This window comes from Ovis aries, chromosome 6 (genome assembly GCF_016772045.2).
Source record: "Ovis aries strain OAR_USU_Benz2616 breed Rambouillet chromosome 6, ARS-UI_Ramb_v3.0, whole genome shotgun sequence".
NCBI classification, from domain to species: domain Eukaryota; kingdom Metazoa; phylum Chordata; class Mammalia; order Artiodactyla; family Bovidae; genus Ovis; species Ovis aries.
The window spans coordinates 97,910,776-97,933,737 of NC_056059.1; the positions used below are offsets into that span (position 1 = coordinate 97,910,776).

At 42.5% G+C, this 22,962-nt stretch overlaps 2 protein-coding genes across 8 annotated transcripts in view; one reads left to right on the forward strand and one right to left on the reverse strand.

Annotated features, from left to right (window-relative positions):
• Positions 1 to 10,248: 10,248 nt before the first annotated feature.
• On the reverse strand, positions 10,249 to 17,686 carry HNRNPDL (heterogeneous nuclear ribonucleoprotein D like). Of its 5 annotated transcripts, XR_003589709.2 has the most exons (9): positions 16,464 to 17,686; positions 15,498 to 15,666; positions 15,240 to 15,401; positions 14,642 to 14,773; positions 14,379 to 14,493; positions 13,659 to 13,829; positions 13,266 to 13,357; positions 12,789 to 12,893; positions 10,249 to 12,062 (listed from the first exon to the last, which is right to left on the reverse strand). XR_003589709.2 is itself a non-coding variant. In XM_027971135.2 (8 exons), exons 1-7 carry the CDS (start codon positions 16,904 to 16,906, stop codon positions 13,287 to 13,289), a joined length of 1,263 nt encoding a protein of 420 aa, XP_027826936.1. In that variant the 5' UTR covers positions 16,907 to 17,686; the 3' UTR covers positions 10,249 to 12,062; positions 13,266 to 13,286. The 5 variants fall into 5 exon arrangements, 3 of the variants coding, with proteins under 3 accessions (XP_027826936.1, XP_042107487.1, XP_042107486.1); XR_006060186.1 differs by having other exon boundaries at positions 12,789 to 13,357; XM_027971135.2 differs by lacking the exon at positions 12,789 to 12,893.
• The window catches only part of ENOPH1 (enolase-phosphatase 1), a 37,107-nt gene continuing 31,411 nt past the window's right edge, over positions 17,267 to 22,962 (forward strand). Inside the window, exon 1 of one of the 3 annotated variants that reach the window (XM_015096582.3) lies at positions 17,267 to 17,493. Coding sequence is in view for 1 of the 3 variants with exons in the window: in XM_004009946.6 (XP_004009995.1) it covers positions 18,066 to 18,149 (84 nt within the window). In the remaining 2 variants the exon portion in view is untranslated. Of the gene's footprint in view, positions 17,494 to 17,863; positions 18,150 to 22,962 lie in introns of those variants that run through there. The other 2 variants (XM_004009946.6, XM_012180259.5) reach the window with 2 other exon arrangements.

A 22,962-nucleotide genomic window follows, 5' to 3' on the forward strand; every position in this document is an offset into this window, starting at 1 on the left:
TCTCCATTTTCCATAAAATCCATACTTGTTCAGTCACTCAGTCATGTTCCCCTCTTTTGCAACCTCATGGACTGTAGCTTGCCAGGCTCCTATGTCCATAGGATTTCCCAGACAAGAATACTGGAGTGGATTGCTATTTCCTTCTCTAGGGGATCTTCCCAAAGGAGGGACTGAACTCCTTTCTCCTGCACAGGCAGGCAGATTCTTTACCACTGAGCCACCGGGGAAACCCATACTATGTCATAATTAAAGAAATAGTGATTTGCACTTTAAATGCTTGCTTACCATTTGAACCACCTCCACTCCCCAATTATTTATGTCATTTATTTTTTGAAGATGTGGGACATTCTAATAGCTGAATTTCCCACAATCTAGATTTGGATCATTGCATCCTCATGCTAGTTTAACACGTGTCTCTATTTCTCATATTTCCTGCTTACTGGTGGTTGGATCTAGATATAGCTGTATTAAGGATTTTCTCTTTGTGGTCAAATATTTTGGTTTCACCATGATGCGTCTTTGTAAAGATTTCTCAGTATTTTTTGTTACTTACAGTTTGTTGGTATACTGAGTCAGTAGATTGTCTTCCAAAGCTTCTGAAAAAAATTTCAGCCATTTATCTCTTCATTGCCTTTTATTCTGTGCTGGGTCTTTGTTGCTGCATGGGCTTTCCTGTAGTTTCCGGGGAGCAGGGAATACTCTCTAGTTGCAGTGAGCAGGCTTTTCGTTGTGGTGGCTTCTCTTGCTGCAGAGCACGGGCTCTAGGGCACACGGGCTTTGGTAGTTGTGGCTTCGAGGCTTTAGATCGCGGGCTCAATAGTTGTGGCACGTCGGCTTAGTTGCTCTGAGGCATGTAGGATCTTCCCAGATCAGGGAGTGAACCCACATTTTCTACATCGGCAGGTGGATTCTCTACCACTGAGCAACCAGGGAAGCCCCATATTGCCTCATATTCTAAACTTCCAATTAAACATATTATATCTATCCACTGTGTCCTTAATGTCACTGGTTCTCTACGGCAATTTTCTTGTTTTCTTCTTTCCATACTACATTTTGGATTGTTACTTCTTATTCATCCTTCAGTTCTGTATTCTTAAGTTGTGCCCAATCTGTGGTTAGACCCACCTATCTTTTGCTTTTAATTTCATTTATTGTGCTGTTTTGTGTAAGTCCTGTTTGATTCTTTATCAGATCTACTGTAGTGTTTTTATAGTTTCCTCTTACCTGGAGGTATTTTCAAGCTTATATATTATTTCAACATGATAAGCATGGAGGCCTGACGATTCCTGGAATTGTACACTGTGTGTGCTGATTCTCACTTGTGCTGGTTTTATTTATGGGTCATTATGTTTGAATAAATATTTGTAGAAACAATCAGAAACCCAGGATGAAATAATGATTTTCATTTGATTCTTTCAAGCTCTTGAAGCCCTTTACTTTTCCTGCTGCTGCTGCTGCTGCTAAGTCACTTCAGTCGTGTCCAACTCTGTGCGACCCCATAGACGGCAGCCCACCAGGCTCCTCTGTCCCTGGGATTCTCCAGGCAAGAACACTGGAGTGGGTTGCCATTTCCTTCTCCAATGCATGAAAGTGAAAAGTGAAAGTGAAGTTGCTCAGTTGTGCCCAACCCTCAGCCACCCCATGGACTGCAGCCTTCCGGGCTCCTCCGTCCATGAGATTTTCTGGGCAAGAGTACTGGAGTGGGGTGCCATTGCCTTCTCCATTACTTTTCCTAGCACTATCTTAATCTAAATTCTGAGATTGAAGTTGACTTAACCACCCAGATGAGGAACCTAGGTTATCCCTCGCCTGGAAAGTGTAGCCCTTTGCAAGCTGTTAGTTTAATGGAGCAATGGAGTATCAGAGTCTCCACTGGGGATTGGACCTACATTTTTGGCTTCTGTGCCCTTAGTCCAGTGAGGCCATCAAACCTAGATTTGAGTGCTATGTTTGCTTCTCTAGGTTTTAATCTTCTGTCAGATTTTAGCCAGGTAAATCTCCTATTACCTTTTTTTTTTTAAATTTTTTAATTTTTAATTTTTAAAATTTTTCTCCCATTACCTTTTCAACTCTTCCAGTTCTATTGTTATTCAGTCGCTCAGTCATTTCTGACTAAGACCTCATGGATTACAGCACAGCAGGCTTCCTTATCCTCCACTATCTCCCAGAGTTTGAGTCGGTGATGCCATCCAACTGTCTCATCCTCTGTCATCCCCTGCTCCTGCCTTCAATCTTTCTCAGCATGAGGGTCTTTTCCAATGAGTTAGCTCTTCACATCAGATGGCCAAAAGTACTGGAGCTTCAGCTTCAGCATCAGTCCTTCCAATGAATATTCAGGGTTCATTTCCTTTAGGACTGGTGTGAACTCCTTGCTGTCCAGGGGACTCTCAAGAGTCTTCTCCAACACCACAGTTCAGAAGTATCAGTTCTTCAGCATTCAGCCTTCTTTATAACTGACTGGAAAGACTGGTACATGGCTACTGGAAAGACCACAGATTTGACTAGACGGACTTGCCTGGTGGCTCAGACGGTGAAGCGTCTGTCTACAATGTGGGAGACCCGGGTTCAATCCCTGGGTTGGGAAAATTCCCTGGAGAAGGCAGTGGCACCCCATTCCAGTACTCTTGCCTGGAAAATTCCATGGACGGAGGAGCCTGGTAGGCTGCAGTCCATAGGGTCACCAAGAGTCAGACACGACTGAGCGACTTCACTTTCACTTTTCACTTTCATGCACTGGAGAGGGAAATGGCAACCCACTCCAGTGTTCTTGCCTGCAGAATCCCGGGGACGGGGGAGCCTGGTGGGCTGCAGTCCATGGGGTCGCTACGAATCAGACACGACTGAGGGATTTCACTTTCACTTTCACCTTTGTCATCAAAGATGTTCCTGTTTTTTAATGTGATGTCTGGGTTTGTCTGTCACAGCTTTTTTTCCAGTGTGCAAGCTTCTTTTAATTTCATGGCTGCAGTCACCGTCCACAGTGATTTTAGAGCCCAAGAAAATAAAATCTGCCACTGTTTTCATTTTTTCCCCATCTATTTGCTAGGAAGTGATGGAACTAGATGCCATGATCCTAATTCTCTTAAGACTTAATTTTTTTTTTTTTATCCTGCTTAATTTTCTCTAGAAGGATTGAACTATTTAGGCCATAGTTGCTGAATCCAGAGGCAAGTAAATACTTTTTGAAAAATTATACATGAGTACCTCATTTTATTGCACTTGTGTTTTTCCAGATGTTATTAATCCTTTTTTTAAATGGAGTTTGTGGCAACCCTGTACTGAACAACTATTGGTATCATTTTTCCAATAGCATTTGCTCACTTAGTGTCTCTGCATCACATTTTGGTAATTGTCAAAAGATTTAAAATTTTAAAAATTACTTTCATATTTGTTATGGTGATCTGCCAACAGTGTTCCTCAATTTAAAAACTGTAATTGTTTTGGGCATTGGGAACCATGCTCATTTAAGAATGCAATCAATAACTGTGTGCTTTTTTTTAATAATTAAGTTTTAGCTGCACTGGGTCTTTCTTGCTGTACATGGGTTTCTCATTACTGTGGCTTCTCTTACTGTGTGTCTAGGACATATGGGCGTCAGCAGTTGTGGTGGAATCTTCCAGGACCAGGGATCAAACCCATGTTGCCTGCATTGGCAGGCAGATTCTTAACCACTGGACCACCAGGGGAGTCCTAAAGTGTGTGTTCTGCTTGCACCACTATCTAGTCCCCCACCTCTCTCCCTCTCCTCAGGCCTCTCTGCTGTCTGAGACACAACAGTATTGGCCAGTTAACAACCCTACAGTAGCCTCTAAGTGTTAAGGTGAAATCAAGAGTTACGCATCTCTCAGTTTAAACCAAAAGCTAAACATGATTAAGCTTCATGAGGAAGGCATGTCCAAAACTGAGATAGGCTTTAATAGTGCACCTCTTGCATCAAACAGCCAAGTTGTGAATGCAAAGGAAAAGTTCTTGAGGAAAATTAGAAGTGCTACTCCAGTGAACACATGAATGATAAGAAAGCCAAACAACCTTGCTGTTGTTACGGAGAAAATCTGAGTGGTCTGGACAGAAGACCAAACCAGCCACAAGAGTCTCTCAAGCCAGAGCCTACTCCAGAGCAAAGTCCTAACTCTCTTCCATTCCCTGAAGGTTGAGAGAGGTGAGGAAGCTGCAGAAAAAAAGTTTGAAGCCAGCAGAGGCTGGTTCTTGATGTTTAAGGAAAGGAGCCATCTCTTGTGGATCTATAAATAGCCACAGCCTGGAGGATAGCACATCTATTGACAACATGGTTTCCTATTTTAAGTCCACTGTTGAGAAAACTATTCCTCAGAAGAGACGATTCCTTTCAAAGTATTACTGCTCACTGACAATGCACTGAGGAGCTCTGATGGAGATGCATGATGAGATAATTGCTATTTTCATGACTGCTAACACAGCACCCATTCTGCAGCCCATGGATCAAGGAGTAGTTTCAAGTCTTACTGAAGAAAGCCATTTGGTAAGGCTATTGTTCAGTCACTCAGTGGTGTCTGACTCTTTGGAAATCTATGGGCTGCAGCATGCCAGGCCTCCCTGTCCTTCACCATCTCCTGGAGCTTGCTCAAACTCACGTCCATCGAGTCAGCAATGCCATCCAATCTCATCCTCTGTCATCCCCTTCTCCTCTTGCCCTCAATCTTTCCCAGTATCAGGGTCTTTTCCAATGAGTTGGCTCTTTGCATCAGGTGGCCAAAGTATTGGAGCTTCAGCTTCAGCATCAGTCCCTGCAATGTCTGATTCCTCTTATGGATCTGGGCAAAGTCAATTGAAAACCTTGTGAGGAAGATCCACCATTCTAGATACCATTAAAGAACATTTGTGCTTCATGAGGTCAAAATGTCAGATGCGAGTTTGCAAGAAGTTGATTCCAGCTCTCATGGATGACTTTGAGGGGTTCATGACTTCAGCAGGAAGATGTGGTGGAAATGACAAGAGGAAATTAGAAGTGAAGTCTGAGGATATGTCTGAATTACTGCAGTGTCATAGTAAAATGGAAGAGGAATTGCTTCTTACAGATGAACAAAGAAAGTGGTTTCTTGAGATGTAAACTACTCTTGTTGAAGATTCTGTGAAGTCAAAAAATTTAGAATATGTCATAAACTTAGTTGGTAAAGTGGTGGCAGAGTTGGAGAGGATTGATTCCAATTCTGAAGTTCTACTGTGAGTTCAGTTCAGTTCAGTCACTCAGTCGTGTCCAACTCTTTGCAACCCCATGAATTGCAGCACGCCAGGCCTCCCTGTCCATCACCAACTCCCAGAGTTCACTCAAACTCACATCCATTGAGTCGGTGATGTCATCTAGCCATCTCATCCTCTGTTGTCCCCTTTTCCTCCTGCCCTCAATCCCTCCCAGCATCAGTCTTTTCCAAAGAGTCAACTCTTCGCACGAGGTGGCCAAAGTACTAGAGTTTCAGCTTTAGCATCATTCCTTCCAAAGAACACCCAGGACTGATCTCTTTTAGAATGGACTGGTTGGATCTCCCTGCAGTCCAAGGGACTCTCTAAACAATATTAAACAGCATTAAGAGCTATAGAGAAATTAATCATGAAAGGAAAAATCATTCAATATGGCAAACCTCATTTCTGTTCCCAGCCTTCACCAACCACCACCCTGATCAGTCAGCAGCATCAACATTGAGACAAAACCCTCCAGCAGCAGACTACTTGCTGAAGGCTCAGATGATGGTTAGAGCTTTTTAGCAATATTTTTATATTAAGGTGTACACAATTTTTAGACATAATGCTATTACACACTTGGTCGACTATAGTGTAAACTCAAGTTTTATACGGACTGGGAAACCAAAGAATTTGTGTGACTCACCTCATTGCTTGAGATAATCTGAAACAGTACTTGTAGTATTTCCAAAGTATGCCTGAGTGCCTTTTATAACTCATGAAGTTATATATATGTATATCTGCATACAGTTTACACTACAGGTAGGAGTGCACTAATGCACAGAAATGTAAGTATGTATTGCAAATTCAAAAAAGAATAGGGTATGATCTTAGCAGTGATTTAATTTTGAGAAACTCTGACATCTTCACATAGTGCTTTTTCTTCTTTCCTATGGCAACTCCTAAATGGAGTTCAACTGTGATGGTTGCTCTATTTTCCCATGAAGTTGTCAAGAGAACAGCAATTAATGCCTGTATCATTTCCTGGTTGAGAATGTCTGATAACTTTCCTGGCAGCCAGGACTCTGTGCCAACGCAGGGGGCGTGCGTTTGATCTCTGGTCATCAGGGAACTAATAGTGGTACGGCTACTCCCACCACCCCCCCCACGCCAAGAAGGAATATGTGAAGTTATTCATGTGAAGTTACTCTTAGTTATGACAGGCTCTAAGTCCTATTTTTACATAATTGTAACTAAAAATATATATATATATATGAAAAAATAGACATTTAAAATGAGATCAAAGGCGTAATTTGGGGGTCTGTTTATTTCTGGTCATTCAAATGCGTAATTTTTAAAAATTATAATTCTATCTGTACAAGTATTTTATTATTTTTCCAAATTATAAAAAATTACATACTAAAAAGTGACTTTTCTCTTTCCTATCTCCAATGATGTACTGAGTATATAGTTCTTAAACCCCAGAGTAGCAAAAATTATTGGACTTGTTTTCAGTATCTTACTAAAAACAATTTTTTTTTACATCTACACACTGCTTCCTAACTGTTTTTAGTTATGCTGGGTCTTCGTTGCTGCACTCAGGCAGTGAAGAGAGGCTACTCTCTAGTCGCGGTGTCTTGGGAGTTTGGGCTTTAGGGTGCAGGGGCTTTGGCAGCTGTTGTATGCAAGCTTGCTGCTGGCTTTTTGCAACTTGCTGGCTCTAGGGCATGTAGGCTTCAGCAGTTGTGGCACAAAGGCTCATTAGTTGTTGCTTGTTGGCCATAGAGCATGCAGGCTTCTGAAATTGCTCCCCTGCACATGGAATCTCCCCAAACCAGTAATCAAACCTATGTCCCTTGCATTGGCAGGCAGATTCTTACCCCTGGGCCAGCAGGTAAGTCCTATTTCCAGTATTTTAAAAAAGTCTCACGTAAGTCACGAGGACATCCCTGGTGGTCCAATAGTTAAGAATCTGCTTGCAGAGGCAGGGTTCAATCCCTGGTTTGGGAAGATAACACATACCACAGCGCCACTAAACTCCTTAGCCAGAACTACTAAGCTGACACTCCTAGAGTCTGTACTCTACAGCAAGTCAAGCCACTACAATGACAGGTCTGCACCACAGTGAAGAGCAGCCCCCACTCACTCCAAGTAGAGAAAACCCTCAGGCAGCAACAAACACAGTGCCACCAAAAATAATTTTTAAAAATCTTGGTTGAAAAAAATCACATATTAAAATATACATGTAAAAGCTAATGGAAATACTTGCTTTATTTTACCTGGCATCAATAAATTGATGGTATAATGCTGAGTATCACTGTACATGTTGACAGCCATATGCCTTTAATAGAAATGTCACTACATAACGAGAACAGTATGTGACACATAGCCATTCAACATATAGGCCATGAGAAGGCTTTCTTGATAATGAAAAATACTGGAAGTACACTATATGTTAGTCTTCACTGACACACCCTCTTGGCCCCTCTGTATGGCCTACGAAGTTCTTCTATGTATCAAATGTCTTGGTTCAAATGCAACCAAAGTTATCAGTCAATCCCACAGGATAGCTCTCACTGGAGTTAAGTAGTTGCTCTAGTTTATCTAGGCCTATTTCATCAGAATAAATCAACTGTCTGCCACAAAGACTGTAAAGTGCTTCATTTCAACAGCTGAGGCAAGCCAAGTGATCATTAATAAAGCTTTTCTTGGTTCCTTCAGTGGTGTTGGTAGTAAAATGGAAGGTGTCTTGCTGCAGGTAACTAATGAAGAAGTGGTCAACCACAGAGTCTTCAAGAAATAAGAAATTCTGTACCATCTGAAAGTAGTTCTTGTTGGTGCCTTCATTTTAAAAAAGCACTCTTTTAAGATTAAAGGGAAATGTTTTCTGATAAAACAGACTTCATTTAGTTATAGGGTCTTGCTTTAGTAAGATCACTCCTAAACACTGAACCTAAGCCTCAGAGATGCCTGATAGGACTGTAATAAATCCCAAAAGAAATGAGTTAATTTTCTAGTAGCTAACTCCTTCAACTTGAAGAATCGGGATTATTTTCCAGAGGTTATTTTGCAGGCAGGGCTGGGCATTCCTGTCTCATCCACCACCCTGTATATATGTTCACCAGCCAACAATTTCTGAGTAGATACTTCTAGAGAAACAGCCCTTGGGCAACCTCATCAACAAATACTGGCAATTACCTGCCAACCTAGTGGTTACTTCCAGCCATCTTCCCTGGTGGCTCAGATGGTAAAGCATCTGCCTACAATGCAGGTAGACCCAGGTTTGATCCCTGGGTTGGAAAGATCTCCTGGAGAAGGAAATGGCAACCCAGTCCAGCACTCTTGCCTGGAAGATCCCATGGACAGAAGAGCATTGTAGGCTATAGTCCACGGGGTCACAGTCAAGACACAACCGAGCGGCTCTACTTTCACTTTTACTTTCTTTCCGTGGTTACGGTTCAGCTGTTTGGGATCTGGGTTCAATCCTGGTCAGGGAACTAAGATCCCACAAGTCAATTACAAGTGTATGTTTTTCAGAAGTGTTTATGTATCAATATTTATGTCTTCTGTTGTCTGAAAAGAACACATTTTTGGTCATTCTCAAAAGGAGGTAATTACCAGCTAGGCCAGTGGTTCAGGTGGTAAAGCTGCCTACAATGCAGGAGACCCAGGTTCGATCCCTGGGTTGGGAAGACCTCCTGGAGAAGGGAAAGGCTACCCACTCCAGTACTCTGGCCTGGAAAATCCCATGGACGGAGGAACCTGGTAGCCTGCAGTCCATGGGGTTGCAAAGAGTCGGACATGACTGAGTGACTTTCACTCACTCACTCACTCAAAAGGAGGTAAGCATTCAAACAGTGTGAGAACTTGTCTGTAGTAGTATTTCTCATGTATTTCTACCATGTGCTGTTTTTTGATAAACGAAAACCTTAAGCACTTACTTGAAATTTTTAAGAAATCATAGATCACTGAATATTCCTTCCCCAATCACACCTAAACCCTGTCACCCTCTGAAATTATGATCTATCTCCCCAAATAGGGTTACTCCTCCTGAGTAGACAAAGTCAGAAATTTAACTGCCATTTAAAGGAACACAAACAATCTTTAGAATGTTCAGCATTTCCCTGAAATCCAAACCACCAGCAAACTCTTCCCTACATTTTTATAAAATGCAGTGGTTGAGCAAAGGTGATTAACTATTTTCGCTTCAACCAAAACTGCTGAAATCTCATATCTAATTTTACTATTTCAAGACAAAATAAATTAAATCTAAATTAAAATGCCATGTGCAGAACAGGGCAGCCACAAAACTAGAAACCACAGTAGATGGCAATTCTATTAAGTTGAAAGTGAAGCCAAAGGCACTCAGTCATGTGTGACTCTTTGCAACCCCACAGACTACATACAGCCCATGGAATTCTCCAGGTCAGAATACTGGAGTGGGTAGCTTTTCCTTTCTCCAGGGGATTTTCCCAACCCAGGGATGGAACCCAGGTCTCCCACACTGCAGGTGGATTCTTTACTAGCTGAGTCACCAGGAAAGCCCTGTTAAATTGAAAATTCTGAGGTATATTTTTATGGAATGCCATTTCTTGATTTTGCATTACGGGTAGGAGAAACCCAAATGGTAGAAACACACCATTAGTTCTACCTCCTGTAACTAAAAACAGCATTAAAAATGCAATTATGTAATTAGTCAAACAGCATCTTATGGCTGACATTGTATCGAATTTTGACAAAGGATCCAGTTTCCTTCACCATTATGAAAAAGATACATGGGAGAGAATGGACTGCTGTTTATCCATGTTAGTATCTCAATGAACATCTTAATTTAACTCTTAACCATGTAAATGTATCTCAGACTACAGAATATTAACATGCTGAGCAATAATACTGTTAAATTAAGGTGTCTTTTAGGGTAAGGAGGAACACACACAACTTGGTCAAAACTACTCAGGAAGTATATTTAAGAAAAATACAGGCTAATTATGTCTGTGACAGGTACTTCATTTTCCTAAAAGACCTCAGACAATCTCTAGATGTAGTGTATTTCTTCAAAATCATATATATGAAGACTTGACTGAAGAGTATGGATTTTGTTTAAAAAAAGCTTTTATTCATTTTTGATCAGGGAAAGGACAATCTCAATGTCAACTTGTCACCTAATCATATACTTGAACTTACAAGATTTACTGCCCTAAAGACACTGCACCTATTGACTTGACAACATAACTTAAAATGAAAATCTCCTTTCTGTCCCCTAAGGTTGCATGTTGAAAGAATAAACAATCCCTTGCAATAGCCAACACTGGTACTTGGCTTAGGTTTAAGGTCAAATAGCAAAACAGGAGCAAAACAAGGCCAAAAGCATTATAACTTGATAGCCCATCAAGTACAAACATCACTGGAATAAAGAAAGTTGCAGGCACCAAAGAAAACAAGAGGCAGGTTCATTAGCATTAAAAAATTTACACTTGGTTGAAGGTGAGGTGAACTATTCCACAAGTAAACATGTATGCCAATCCTAATGGCGAACATGAAACCAAAGCAACAAGACCGAAAACATTAGACTCAGTTAACTACACTGAATGTAAAATTCAAAACCTGAACTTATCTAGGATATCCTCCCAAATCTAGAGAGAAAAGGTTTTCTTTTTTTAATGCACCAGGAAGATGTGTTGTAATGACATGACTTGGTCACACTTAAGACTTGCATTTACATAAGAATCAAGGGCTATCCTTCTCCATTATTCTTTTATGTCTGAATGTGAATATGCTCAACTACTCAGCTCATGCACTAATCGCATAAAAAAATGACTGAAACCTACTACCCATGCCTTCTAAGAACTCACACCATCTAACAGTTAACACCTAGTACAGCTTCCTAACAATGCCCCAAGAGAAAACATTTTGTTCAGTTTGGTGCTTGCTGTGACATAAAACCAACAGAATAGAATACAATTAATTTACTCAGCTACTACTTCTAATCTTTTAATCTAACTTTTGTTCCAACTTTTAATAACTTCATACCTATTTGCCCAAATTGTTGTGTAAAATCTAACTATATCTGATATTCTTAACCCGTAGCTCCTATAGCACAGTTTTAGCACCCCCACCCCACAATGGGTATATCTGGACATTTTAATGAAGAAAACAAAGTTATGGTATTATGATCAGTCAAAGCTCTTTCTAGCAGACCACTGAAAAACACACCATTAAAAAATGCCTTTCCGGAGACAAGAACAAAGCAGAACATTTTCTTCATAAAAGGAGCTACCAGCATGCTTTGTGCCATTAAAAATTTACTTTCCAAAATACAACCAAAGACTCATGGTCTACTAGAAAGCTCCCACTAATCACAACAGTATAACTATGCCACAGAAACTTTCATGACAATGTCTCCAGATAGGCAGAAAGGAAACAACATTAAAGGTTATGATGGAAGCCTCGGTTAGAGAGGAAAACGAAGTCTTTAGAGCACAGAATGCATCTAACAAGGGGAGCAGAGCAGACACTGTAGCTGGCTATTCACAAAGGACCAGTTCTCTCTTCCTATGGAGCAAGACTCCCTACAAAATAAACTGTGCGTTAATTATTGCTGATTTAAAATTACACTTTTACAGAGCTATTTAGTACCTGACGCAGAAAAACAATCACATAAGGAAGCATTTATTTGAGGTTTAACATGTAATCATACAAATAAAGTCTGTATAAACACAAATCCACAGTCATAACACAGATAGCAAAAGACAAAGTAAAAACAAAGAAAACTAATTGGCGGCTATATACAGTTGGACACAAATTGTGTCTTGTACACTAGAAAGTCTTTTACAAAATAATCATCTTAGATCAACAGAAGACCAATCTTCAATGTCCTCCTGCAAGATGGTTACTTTAGCAATCTCTTCCTAAAAACAAAAACAAAATAGCAATTAGACTTGTGCAACTCCGGCAAGCCTTCTAAGGTCCACTTTCATGAATTGTTTTAAGTTCTCACTTTATTCTTTTCTTCAATAATTAAAGATCACATGCAAATTCATTGGCAAAATGCAGTTTGGGTAATTATAATCATCATCATCTCACTTTGAAGTTCCCATATGATACCATATTAAAATTACTTAAAAATATTAAAATTTACTTAAAAAATCAGGGAACACAATCTTTTTTTTTTTTACAATCTTTTCATATTCACAGATTGAACTGTGCTAGATGCAAGGTTTACTAGAAGTGTCTCTAGTAAGCCATGTAAAATTCTATTACAAACATGAATTTCTAACACGCTTGTATTTCAAGGCAACAAATTGCTATGTGCATATGATCTTTAATTTAAATCCCAGATTTTAAAGTTCTTGTTTTGGTTTGTAGATTTCACTATTAGCTATAAAAAGAAAAAGCAAGCATTAAATCTTAAAGAATGAACACTTAAAATGAGGCTCCACAATTGAAATACAACACTAAACAGAAGACCAAAATGATTAAGCTGTAAAAAGGCATTTATGTACTTTAACTCCTGTAAAAAACCATTTAAGTTAAGTTTAGACACTTAATCTTCAAAAAGATTAAAAAAGAAGCCAAAGTCTGAAGTTTTCCACTTTAATCTTTACGCTGGTACATGAAGTTGGAAGAGACCATACCACAGGACAGCGTTTTCTGGTGTATGCCTTGCGCTCTGCCCGCAACGTGCGACCCCCAGAGATAGACGTGGTCAGGGTGACACACGGCCTGCAATGAAGTTCCCGCTGGCGGGTACAAACAAGGTATAATGTCAGAGTTAGAAGACAACATTCTTGTTTTCCTTAAGTTGTACCCATTTCAGTACTTTACCTGTTAATAGTTCTAAAAAGTTTAATTATTCCTCTAGACCACCTGGTACACAAAGCAAACAGAAAAACTCTTAAGTTTTTCTGTTATTACTAAAGAAAGTGAGATAAAACTTTAAAGTTAAAGATCTATAGACATTTTAGGCAAAACAGGCTCATAAAGCAAGTAAAAATTTAACAATTTAGTAAAAACACGCTACGTGGTATTTTGTTTTTACTCATTTTCATTTGTCTATTGATCTTTAAATTAAATTAGACATTTCCACTGGTTTCTTGAACTCTGATACACACCTGTTTTCTGCAGTGTCCCCTTTAATATGGCTGGTAATTGTTTTGGTGATTGCCACCCCCTCGGGATGCCTTGCCGTAAGTACTCTGTTGGCCTATGTGGAAAAGACAAAAAAATTACACTTAGCTTTTAATGATATGGTTTTGCTATATATTTAAAAGCTATTAGATATGCAAAGTTCTGCATGCCAAATAGTAGAATTAAGACATTTTAAGTTACTATAAATTAGGCACATACCACATTCTAGAATGCTCATAATAACCAGTCACTAAGTCAGTATAACCCCGTGACTATTACATCTCAAAAATTTAACTCTAAACACGTCTATAACACAATCTCAGAATTGAGATGAATCATAATACCATTGGTTTATGAAGTTAAATAAATATTCTTACCACTGTAGTCTGCATATCCCTGTCCATATCCATAGTTCCCATAGTTATACCCAGTATAATCATAGCCGCCATAGCCACTATAGTTTTGATCACCACCATAGGCACTATTGTAATTTCCATATCCTTGATCATAATAGTTATTAAATCCTTGGTTCCAGTTTTGGCCCTGACCTGAAACAATGCACAATGATTGTTAGGAAACAACTTCTGACCCCCAATCCTAAAATAAAATGATGCATTCCTGTCCCTCACCCTGGAAATCTTAAAAAGGAAGAATGGACATTTACAGTGCTATCTGGTCAAGAAAATATCACTACAGTTATTAAAAAAAAAAAAAAAAGGGTGTGTGTGTGTGTGTGTGTGTGTGTGTGTATCAAGTCCAACTGTGCCAGTATCAGGCTTCCTAAATCTAATGGGGGATAAAAAAAAATCAAGGGGACAGCAAGCATGTTTAGAACAAGGACTCCTGCCACAGAAAACCTGTCATGCCAAGGTGTATCATGTAATCTTATTACATTCAATGGGACTATTTTCCCATCAGTACTGACACTGTCAGAGTGGCTATTCTTTGAAGAAGTGAAACCAGTAAAACAAAAACCCATGGACTAAAATGAGCGTGCTCTAACAGTTTAAATTTGGCTTTACTCTCCAATGGGCTTATTCATATTTAGCAGTTGATAGCCTAAACCATTGCCTCATTTCCCTAGAATTAGGTCTCACCTCGGCCTCGACCCCTAGTACCACCTCGCCCACCAGCTGCAGCACCTCTTCCTCCCTTTTGTTGTTGCTGTTGCTGTCTATATACCTCTTTAGGTTGTGCAACTTTGATTTCACACTAAAAACAAAAGATAAAAAGAAGACAAAACTGTTACCACTGTTCTAATGTCAAGCCATTTTTTTCCTTCTCAAAACAGGTTATGAAATTCCCTTAAAACAAAGAAACCCACCCCACCGTTCACTGAATAGAATCCAAATGGCTTTACCTTCCCAGAACCAATTTGATGGTATCTGCTTTCTAACAATTTCTTTACTGGCTCCTCGTCTGTATATGTAATAAAGCAAAATCCTCTTCTTTCATTTGTTTTTGTATCCATAGGAAGTTCAATATTTTCAATCTGAAATCAAGATGCACACTCAAGATCACCCAGTAAAGGTAAAAAGCTACCAAAATATTTTAGAATGACACTCACAAGCTTCAACAAAGTATGTTACTCTTATGAATTGACTTCTGTATAAACTGCTTCATTATCAACATCAAACTAGAGTAACCTGGCTTATCTACAAAGCGTTTATTTAGAGGGGAGAGGAAAACCTCAACAGCCTCTTGTACCCCACAGATGCCACTCCAATCCTGATCACACCAAAGCATCCACCTTTTTGCTGAAATAAATTAACTATTAATTTCCATTAATTTAGATACTAGTTTCCATTTTAATGCATAAAGCAGTGATAAGGGAGGGACTTGAGCAATGATTTAATTCCACCCTGACCGAACTCTTTTTTCTGTAAGAACTGGGCCAGGGACAAAACATTATATAAATGTATCGAATGAGAATACACATAAACAAAAGCACAGCGCACCTCTCCAAAGGCTCCAAAATATTCTTTAATTTGTTCCTCCGAAGTATCTGGGCTCAATCCACCCACGAAAACCTTTTTGGGGGGTTCCTTCCCTTTTAAAGCTTTGGCCCTTTTAGGGTCTATCAATTTGCCATCCAGTTTGTGTTCTTTCAGTTCCAAAACCTAGAAGACAGATTTATGTGATCTGACAACATACAATCAACCCTCCGAACGACTTGCAAAACGCACACAAAAAGCACGATGCAAACAGGTTCATACCTTATCAACACTAGCAGCATCCTTGAAAAGCACAAATCCAAATCCTCGTGATCTTCCAGTAACAGGATCTGTTTTAATCGTGCAGTCCACAACTTCCCCAAATCGAGACAAATATTCAGTTAGATCTTTCTTGCTTGTATCCCAGCTCAAGCCTCCAATAAACATTTTACTAGAAATAAAAGTTGTTTATTTACAAACAGCAGTAGCTAAAACGGTTAAAGTTACGTTTACTACAAACTCTAAGCGCGGGGAAATTCATATCCATGTACAAGTAATTTCACCTGTTTACAAACACACAGGAACCAAAGACCACAAAAAGCCCCAAATTCCATCAAGGTCACTTATCAAAATCTTTGCTCTCCACACTGCATCAGGCAAAGTTTAAGCGAGGCCAACCAAACACGTTAAAAAACCGTTCCGAACTAGTAAAATGCAACTTTCTAAACTGAACGCCCACTACTAAGGTTCACCGTCTTCCTCAGCTGTCAAGTCAACGTTCCACCTGAACAACTCATCATCACGCATACTGGAGATCTGGGCACCAGTCGCGTACAGGTTCCCAAACCAAGGGTCCCCCTACACCCTCCCCAGAAAAACTGCCCGGAGCCCTAACAGACACAGTGAAGAGGCGGCGGCAGCTGCAGCGTGCGGCGCGGCCGGCCCGGCCCCTCCCCCTCAGGCCCCACGCGGCGCCTGCGCACTCTGGCCCCGGACGCCGCCGCCCTCCGCCTCCAAACCCGCTGCCCTTCCCCCACCTTCCGCGGGGCTCTCCAGTCCCCCCGTCCGTCTCCTACTTTCCTCTTCCCTCCGATCTAGTGGGGTCCGGCGGACACGCAGGAGAATCGACTCGGGGCAAGAATGGGGGCGGTGAGGGGGGAGGGTAGCGCGCGGCTCCCGAGGGACGAAGGGCGCGTGCGGCGCGCTGGGGGAGGGGAAAGGAGGGGAGAGGCGAGAAGCGTGCGGTACCCGTCATCCTGCTGGTTCTTGCTCGCGTTGATCTTGGATCCCTCTGCGAATTCCTCTATGTTGCTGTACTCGTTCATGTCTTCCATAGCGGCGGAGTGGTCGGCCGGAAGGTGCTGGCGCGCAGACCGAGTCGCGGCAGCAGCGGCGGCGGAGCGTTGTATGGAGCTGGATTTAAAATGGCGGCGGAAGAGATCCGGGCGCCGCCTGCGCCCTCCCTTTATAGCCGCCCCGCCCGCCAATCGGGAGGGCTGCTGGGCGGTGACGTGGCGCTGGGCCCGGCGCGCCCCCTGCCGGGCGGAGCTGGGAGCGAGCGAAGGGAGGAGCGGGGCGAGCTGCCGCGGCGGCCGCGGCCGCCAATGGGAGAGGCTGCGGGAGGCTAAAGTAGCGGGAGCGGAGGGGAACAATGGCGGCGGCACATGGGAGAGTCGGGGCGGGACCTCCATCGCGGCCCTCCTGCTGAGAAGCGAGGTCGCGAGTGGGGGGACGCGGGCTTGGGAAGGGAGACGCGTCAGAAGAGAAACGACGACGGGGCGAGAAGTCCTGGGGTCAGAATCCCGAGCAACGCCACAGTCCCTCTTGCCTTGAGAGCCTTTTGTCTCTGGCGTCCGGTCCAGCCCACTCCCAGCCAAGAGCCGTCAACCCCGCCTTTTTCCGCCCTCGGTTCCCCCAGCGCAGAGCTGCTGCTATCGATTAGCACCGTAGCCGCGCCGCTCCGGAAAAAGGCGGACTGCGCCCGGCGCCGGCGGCTGAGGCGGCGAGCGCGCCGGCCGTCCGCCCGCCGCGCGCACGCGTGTTTTGTCCTCGAGCTGGCTGGAACCAGCCGAACAGGAAGCGGGCGCGCGGCGGCCTCTCCGGGCGGCCGCGCGGCGCGGACGCCTCTTCCGCTGCCGCCCAAGGCGCGCGGGCCGAGGGGGGCGCGGCGGGCCTCGCGCTAGCCGATCGGCCGACGCTGTCCAGCTGACCGGGACCTGAACGGCCTCCTTCGGTGGCTGAGGAACGGGAGGAGGGGCTCGGACCCGGATGGATTACTGTAAAAAATGCCAAAGCCGAAGCAGTGGGCGGGGAGGGAGGGGGCTAGGTGCCGTAGAGGGCAAGGGGCACTCACATCCCCGGCGCGCCACTCGCGGGGCTCCCGTCTGCACGTGCCCCGAGCCTCTCCCGCTCGCTCAACCAGTCTGCGGAGAGCGCGCGCCCGCGCACCCGTCTCCCGCGTTCGCTTCTTTGTTCCCGCCCACGCGAGGTCCCATTTTGACGGATCGGGTTCGAGGCCCTCTAGCGGCCAATCGACGTCGGCACCGTGCCTCGCCCCGCCCCCTCGGAACCTCGTGAGGACCGCCCTCTCTTTCTGCCCACGTGGTCTGGGCCTCCCGCCCTGGGCAGCTGGCGAGTTCAGGGTCCTTGGGCTGCGGATTTCTCTACGTCCGGAGGCGCTGACTAGTCCTCTCCGCCTCGTGCGTCAGGCCGCGCTGCGGTTATCCGCTCCGGGACCCTTTTTCAGGGCCACCAGAAGCGCAGCCCTTTGCTGGGGGCGCTGCCGGCGCCGCCCTCCGCCCTCTCTACCAGTAGGCCGATTCTCTTGGTAGCAGTCGGTGGGGTGGGGAAATGGTCGTGCTTTCGGTGCCCGCCGAAGTCACTGTGATCCTGTTAGATATCGAAGGTACCACAACCCCGATTGCTTTCGTGAAGGTGAGGGGCGGAAGGGAGCGGGGAAGTTACTTACGCTTTAAACCAAAAATGTTGAAAGTATCGCAGACCTTGCACTAGAGACACGAGGAGTGGGAGAGACGGTGTGGCTTTGCTCCGACTCTGGGGTGGGGAGGAGGTAGTCTGCGGCGGATTGCTGGATGCTGTTTCTCCTCATCTTCACCTTGCCCCATCGCTGCCCTCGGTTTTTTGCAGGTGGGTGGGAAGGGACGGAGGTGGTGGTGAAAAAGGGCGGAGGAGGGCAGGTCCGCGGCGGCAAGGTGAAGAGAGGTGGGCGCCGCCCGCGGGGCGGGTGTGCGCCCCGTCGCCCAGGTGACAGCCTCGTGCCAATATGGACCTGGGGAGTCGGCGGCCGCGATCTAGTAGTCCCTGAGGCTTCCAGTCTCGCAAAATGGAAAGACTGAAGTGTCAGGATGACTTTTCAGGTAGCCTTGGTGTCTTAGGCAGTAATGGTTATTCTTCGCCTTTTCACACTCTTGCTGTTCGTGGCCGAGCCTCTCACTGAATGTTCCTGGACTAGGTTAGCAACGGTCTAGATTCCGTCCATTTTCCTTTTTTTAAAAAGGAGACAAAGTTCGTACCCAAAGTTGTCTAGGATAGCAGTGCTAACCAAGTTGTCTACAACTAGTTCACAAACTTAAAACTTTACATTAGAGCAGGTTCCTTTTTTATATGTGTTGTATTTGTCAGGATGATTAAATATCAGATATTAATATAATTTTAAAAAGGATCTCTCAGGCCTAGTCTTCTGTTTATTTGACTTTTAGAGGTTTAAGATAAAAGTTCTCATAGAAGTGCTTGTGTGCAATAATTGAGATACCGTTTAAAAGTAGGGAAAACCTGTCTTCCAGCAAACTGAAAGTCTTAGTTTTAATTTAAAAAAAATTTTAAAGTTACCTGTGAAGAATGTTTTTCTTGATCTAGGTTATAAAATAAAATTGTTGTGCACTTTTAGGTCTCCACTGTGACAACCACTTACAAATTCTTTAGAAGGATCACAATACCTTGACATCCAGTAAAGTGTCTTAAGAAATCTAGGTTTTTTTTCCAAGTTTTTAAGTACACGTGACACTTTCTGCAGAAATATTCAGAATTGCCCAAAAGTTGATAACTGAGTCGACTTTTCTTTCTCTTGTTGATTGTGACAAAATAACTCCTTTCTTGTACTTTTCAAGGAAAAGAAGCATTCTGCATTTTTATGGTTCATAATTTACAAGTCACAGTCTTGCTTTCCACTGTTATCAGAAAACCAGGAATGATGACAAGTAGTAATATGGCATATGTACCATTCTTGGAAAATCTATTTAGGGAGAAGATACCTCATGCAAATCAATTTTATAGCAAAAAATAATACATCTCTCTCTCCTTTTTAAATCCACTGTGTCTTCTGCAAGATGAGCTGAGCCACTTCTTGGAATCTTTGTTTATGACAGACTTATTTTGAGATCTTTCTGAGAATAAAAATGCCTTAATGGTCTAAATAGATTTTTTTTTTTTTTGCGTTTGAGACCAGACTGCAAAAAAATCACTCAAGGATCTTGTTTTAAGGATAATTTCTTAGGCTTTGTCTATAATCAGTTATTATTTTTATTCATGCTAACTACTATAATTGTCTATTTAAGTAAAGTAAAGTCGCTCAGCCACCCCATGGACTGTAGCCTACCAGGCTCCTCCATCCATGGGTTTTTCCAGGCAAGAGTACTGGAGTGGGGTACCATTGCCTTCTCCAAAAGTTAGACTAGAATGGTAATCATCTGATCTGTCTCAAATACATGAGTCATGGATGGCTATAATTTCAAAACTAATGTTTAATAATGGCAGAGTGATTTTAAAGTATGCTAGTAAACATTTTGGAAGCATGTATTCTATGAAGATGGTACTGCAAACAGATTCATAGTCCTGTATCATCAGACTGAATCTGTTATGTTTGAGGTCAGTTGCTGATCTTGTTTCTCAGTACAGTGAGTGAGTATCATTCATATGTTCCTGCCAGTATTTCTTCATAAATGTCATAACATAAAAATAAATTTAATATCTGCAATATATAATTCGTCTTAAAATTTATTATGTAATTCATATCAAGAATAATCTGGGGAATTTTGGTAAAATGTGTTCATGTTCTAAACCTCACTCCCAACCCTCTGAGAGCATTTAGGAGTATGTGTGTGTCAGGATGTTTTTCTGTGAATAATGAAGCCCCATCATTATTGTCTATTTGCTATGCATTAAATGATCAAAACCAGTGTTTCTGAGAGTATGTTCAGAAGAACATTAGGTCTTTGTGGATGTTTATTGTAACTACACAGAAAAAGATTACTAAATGCATTTTGAGAAAATGGTCTGTGCGTGTTTAACCAGGTTTCTTTATTGCACACCTTCTCACATCCTTTCTATCATACACACACTTGCACACATAATGCTTTGTGAACCTGCAAGAGACTAGCATTTCGCAAATTTATTTGAACCAAGAAATCCTTTAACACAGTGTCTGTATCTTTTGAATACCCTTTAAAGAGATGCTAAATTATATCCTTGGACCTCGGTTCTACTTTGGGCTTTAGTGTGGAAAAGATAAAAGGAAACATTGAGATGCAACTGGTATACTTGACTACAAGTCAGGTTGTGTGCACTGTTTGCATATTACTAATAGGAAACAGGCTCTGAAAAATTGAACGGTATGCCTGGGATTTGAAACCAAATTGTCTTGACACAGCACCTCTTAATCTTTCCATTATTGCGCTCCATCTCTGAAATGGGACAGACCCACAGTGCTTGTTCAGTCTTCTTTGCCTGGTCTTGTGGGTGTTAAATGACACAGCTGACACGGGAGCACTTTAATCAGTAAAAAATACCATAAAAGCATATGGTGGCAAATTTTAGTTTACACCACCTCTTGGTGATAGGTTTAGGAGTACACCCTTGGAACAGAGTAACTATACTTTATTTGGGGGTTTGGTTCTACCATCAGTATACACTGTGAAAATTGAGTATTGTCAAAAATTGCCGTAGAGATTGTCATACTGAGTGAAGTAAATCAGAAGGATATCCTATGACATTCCTTGTATGTGGAATCTAAGAAATGATACAAATGAACTTACAAAACAGAAAGAGACTCACAGACTTAGAGAACAAACAGTTTCGGGCTGGGGAGATGGGGAGAGGGGAGGAAGGGATAGTTAGGGAGTTTGGGATGATGTGTACACACTGCTGTAATTAAAATGGATAACCAACAAGGACCTACTGTACAGCACAGGGAACTCTGCTCAATGTTATGTGACAGCCTGGGTGGGAGGGAAGCTTGGGGGAGAATGGATACAGGTATATATATGGCTGGGTCCCTTTGCTGTCCACCTAAAACTATCACAGCATTGTTAAAGAAAAGGTTTAAAAAATAAATGCCTTTGAAATACCCTTAGGAAGCCAGTCCTCTCTGGAGACTGATTCCTTCTTTCTGTAAATCCCATGCAGCCATTTTTCCTTCAGAGTTGAAACATTGCTGCTGCTTCTCTTGAGCACTGGAGGAAGTAGCTGGTTTAGGATTAGGTGACGTAGATGAAAAACATATTGTGTCAAACACTAGGCTCACACTGAACCATTCATGCTGTCAGAGGCACTGGGGAACTGAGACTGTCTCAGGGAACAGAATACGTTCTGTGAGTGGAAGGGCAGACAGGTTAGCAGCACTGGTTTTATTTATTTTTTCCCTTTCTCTCTCTCTTTTTCCCCTTGCTGAGTAGTTAAAGTTGAAGGTGTCTGTGATGCAACTTATAACTTTATAAGATGCACTAACTCCTAGATATCTTACAGGATTCCATAGAATCTTCCCAGTCTGGAAATGTGTTCTGTGAGCAGCCTGATGCTCTGTCAGGGCATGCCTTTAACCCTTAGGCTACAGACAATAATAAACAGTGGTTTTACTTAACTGCTAATATATCTTATTTTCTTCGAGTCAGAATGGTCAAATTTCTGGAGCGAGAAGGGTTCCTAGTTTGGGCCATCTAGTCAGTGTCACAACCAGCTAATTAATTTCTCATATGAATCAATGAATGCCTAGAGGCATGTCTTTGTGAGGGTCATCACAACTAGTTGGGGGCAGAGCAGCAGTAGAGCCCAGCTTTCCTTCGATGGTTCCCAGTGCATCTGAGTCCTCAAAGCCATCAGTCCTGCCCCTCAGTGCAGAACGTGCCTTTTCTTTTCAAGCACTGACTTTGATCCTCTATGGTGGTGATCACTCAGCATTTTTTGGTTATATAAACCATCAGCGGGCTTTCCCGATGGCTCAGTGGGTGACAAATCTGCCTGCAGTGTAGGAGACACAAGAAACACAGGTTCAACTCCTGGGTTGGGAAGATGTCCTGGAGAAGGGCATGGCAACCGACTCCAGTGTTCTTGCATGGAGAATCCCATGGACAAAGGAGCTTGACGGGCTACAGTCTAAAAGGTCGCAGAGAGTCAGACATGACTGACTACACGCACAGCATCAGTAGAGTTGGGGCAGGCATAACCAATCGAATTTATTGTGTACTGTTATTAAGTTATAAAGTAAATTAGAATTTAAAGATGAGGTTTAAATAAGTATAAATGAATGGGTTTGTATTTTCTTCCCTTATCCCTTTGAATCATCTTGCCTGCACCCCATGGAGCCACCACAGATCTTTGTCCATGGTGATGTAATACTCATTTTTCTGATTTTTTGCATTGTGTTATTCCAATGATTTTAGTCTGTAAGCTGCGAAATAACACCATTACCAGTCCTGTGGTTATCCTGTCAGGAACCTTCAAGTATTGTTTTTGA

Coding starts and splice junctions, on each gene's coding strand:
- HNRNPDL (XM_027971135.2), bottom strand. CDS start 16,906: ATGGAGGTCCCGCCCCGACTCTCCCATGTGCCGCCGCCATTGTTCCCC. Junction 15,667..16,463: donor AAGAACCAGCAGGATGACGG/GTACCGCACGCT, acceptor TTTTATTTCTAG/TAAAATGTTTATTGGAGGCT. Junction 14,494..14,641: donor ATCAAATTGGTTCTGGGAAG/GTAAAGCCATTT, acceptor TTTTGTTTTTAG/TGTGAAATCAAAGTTGCACA.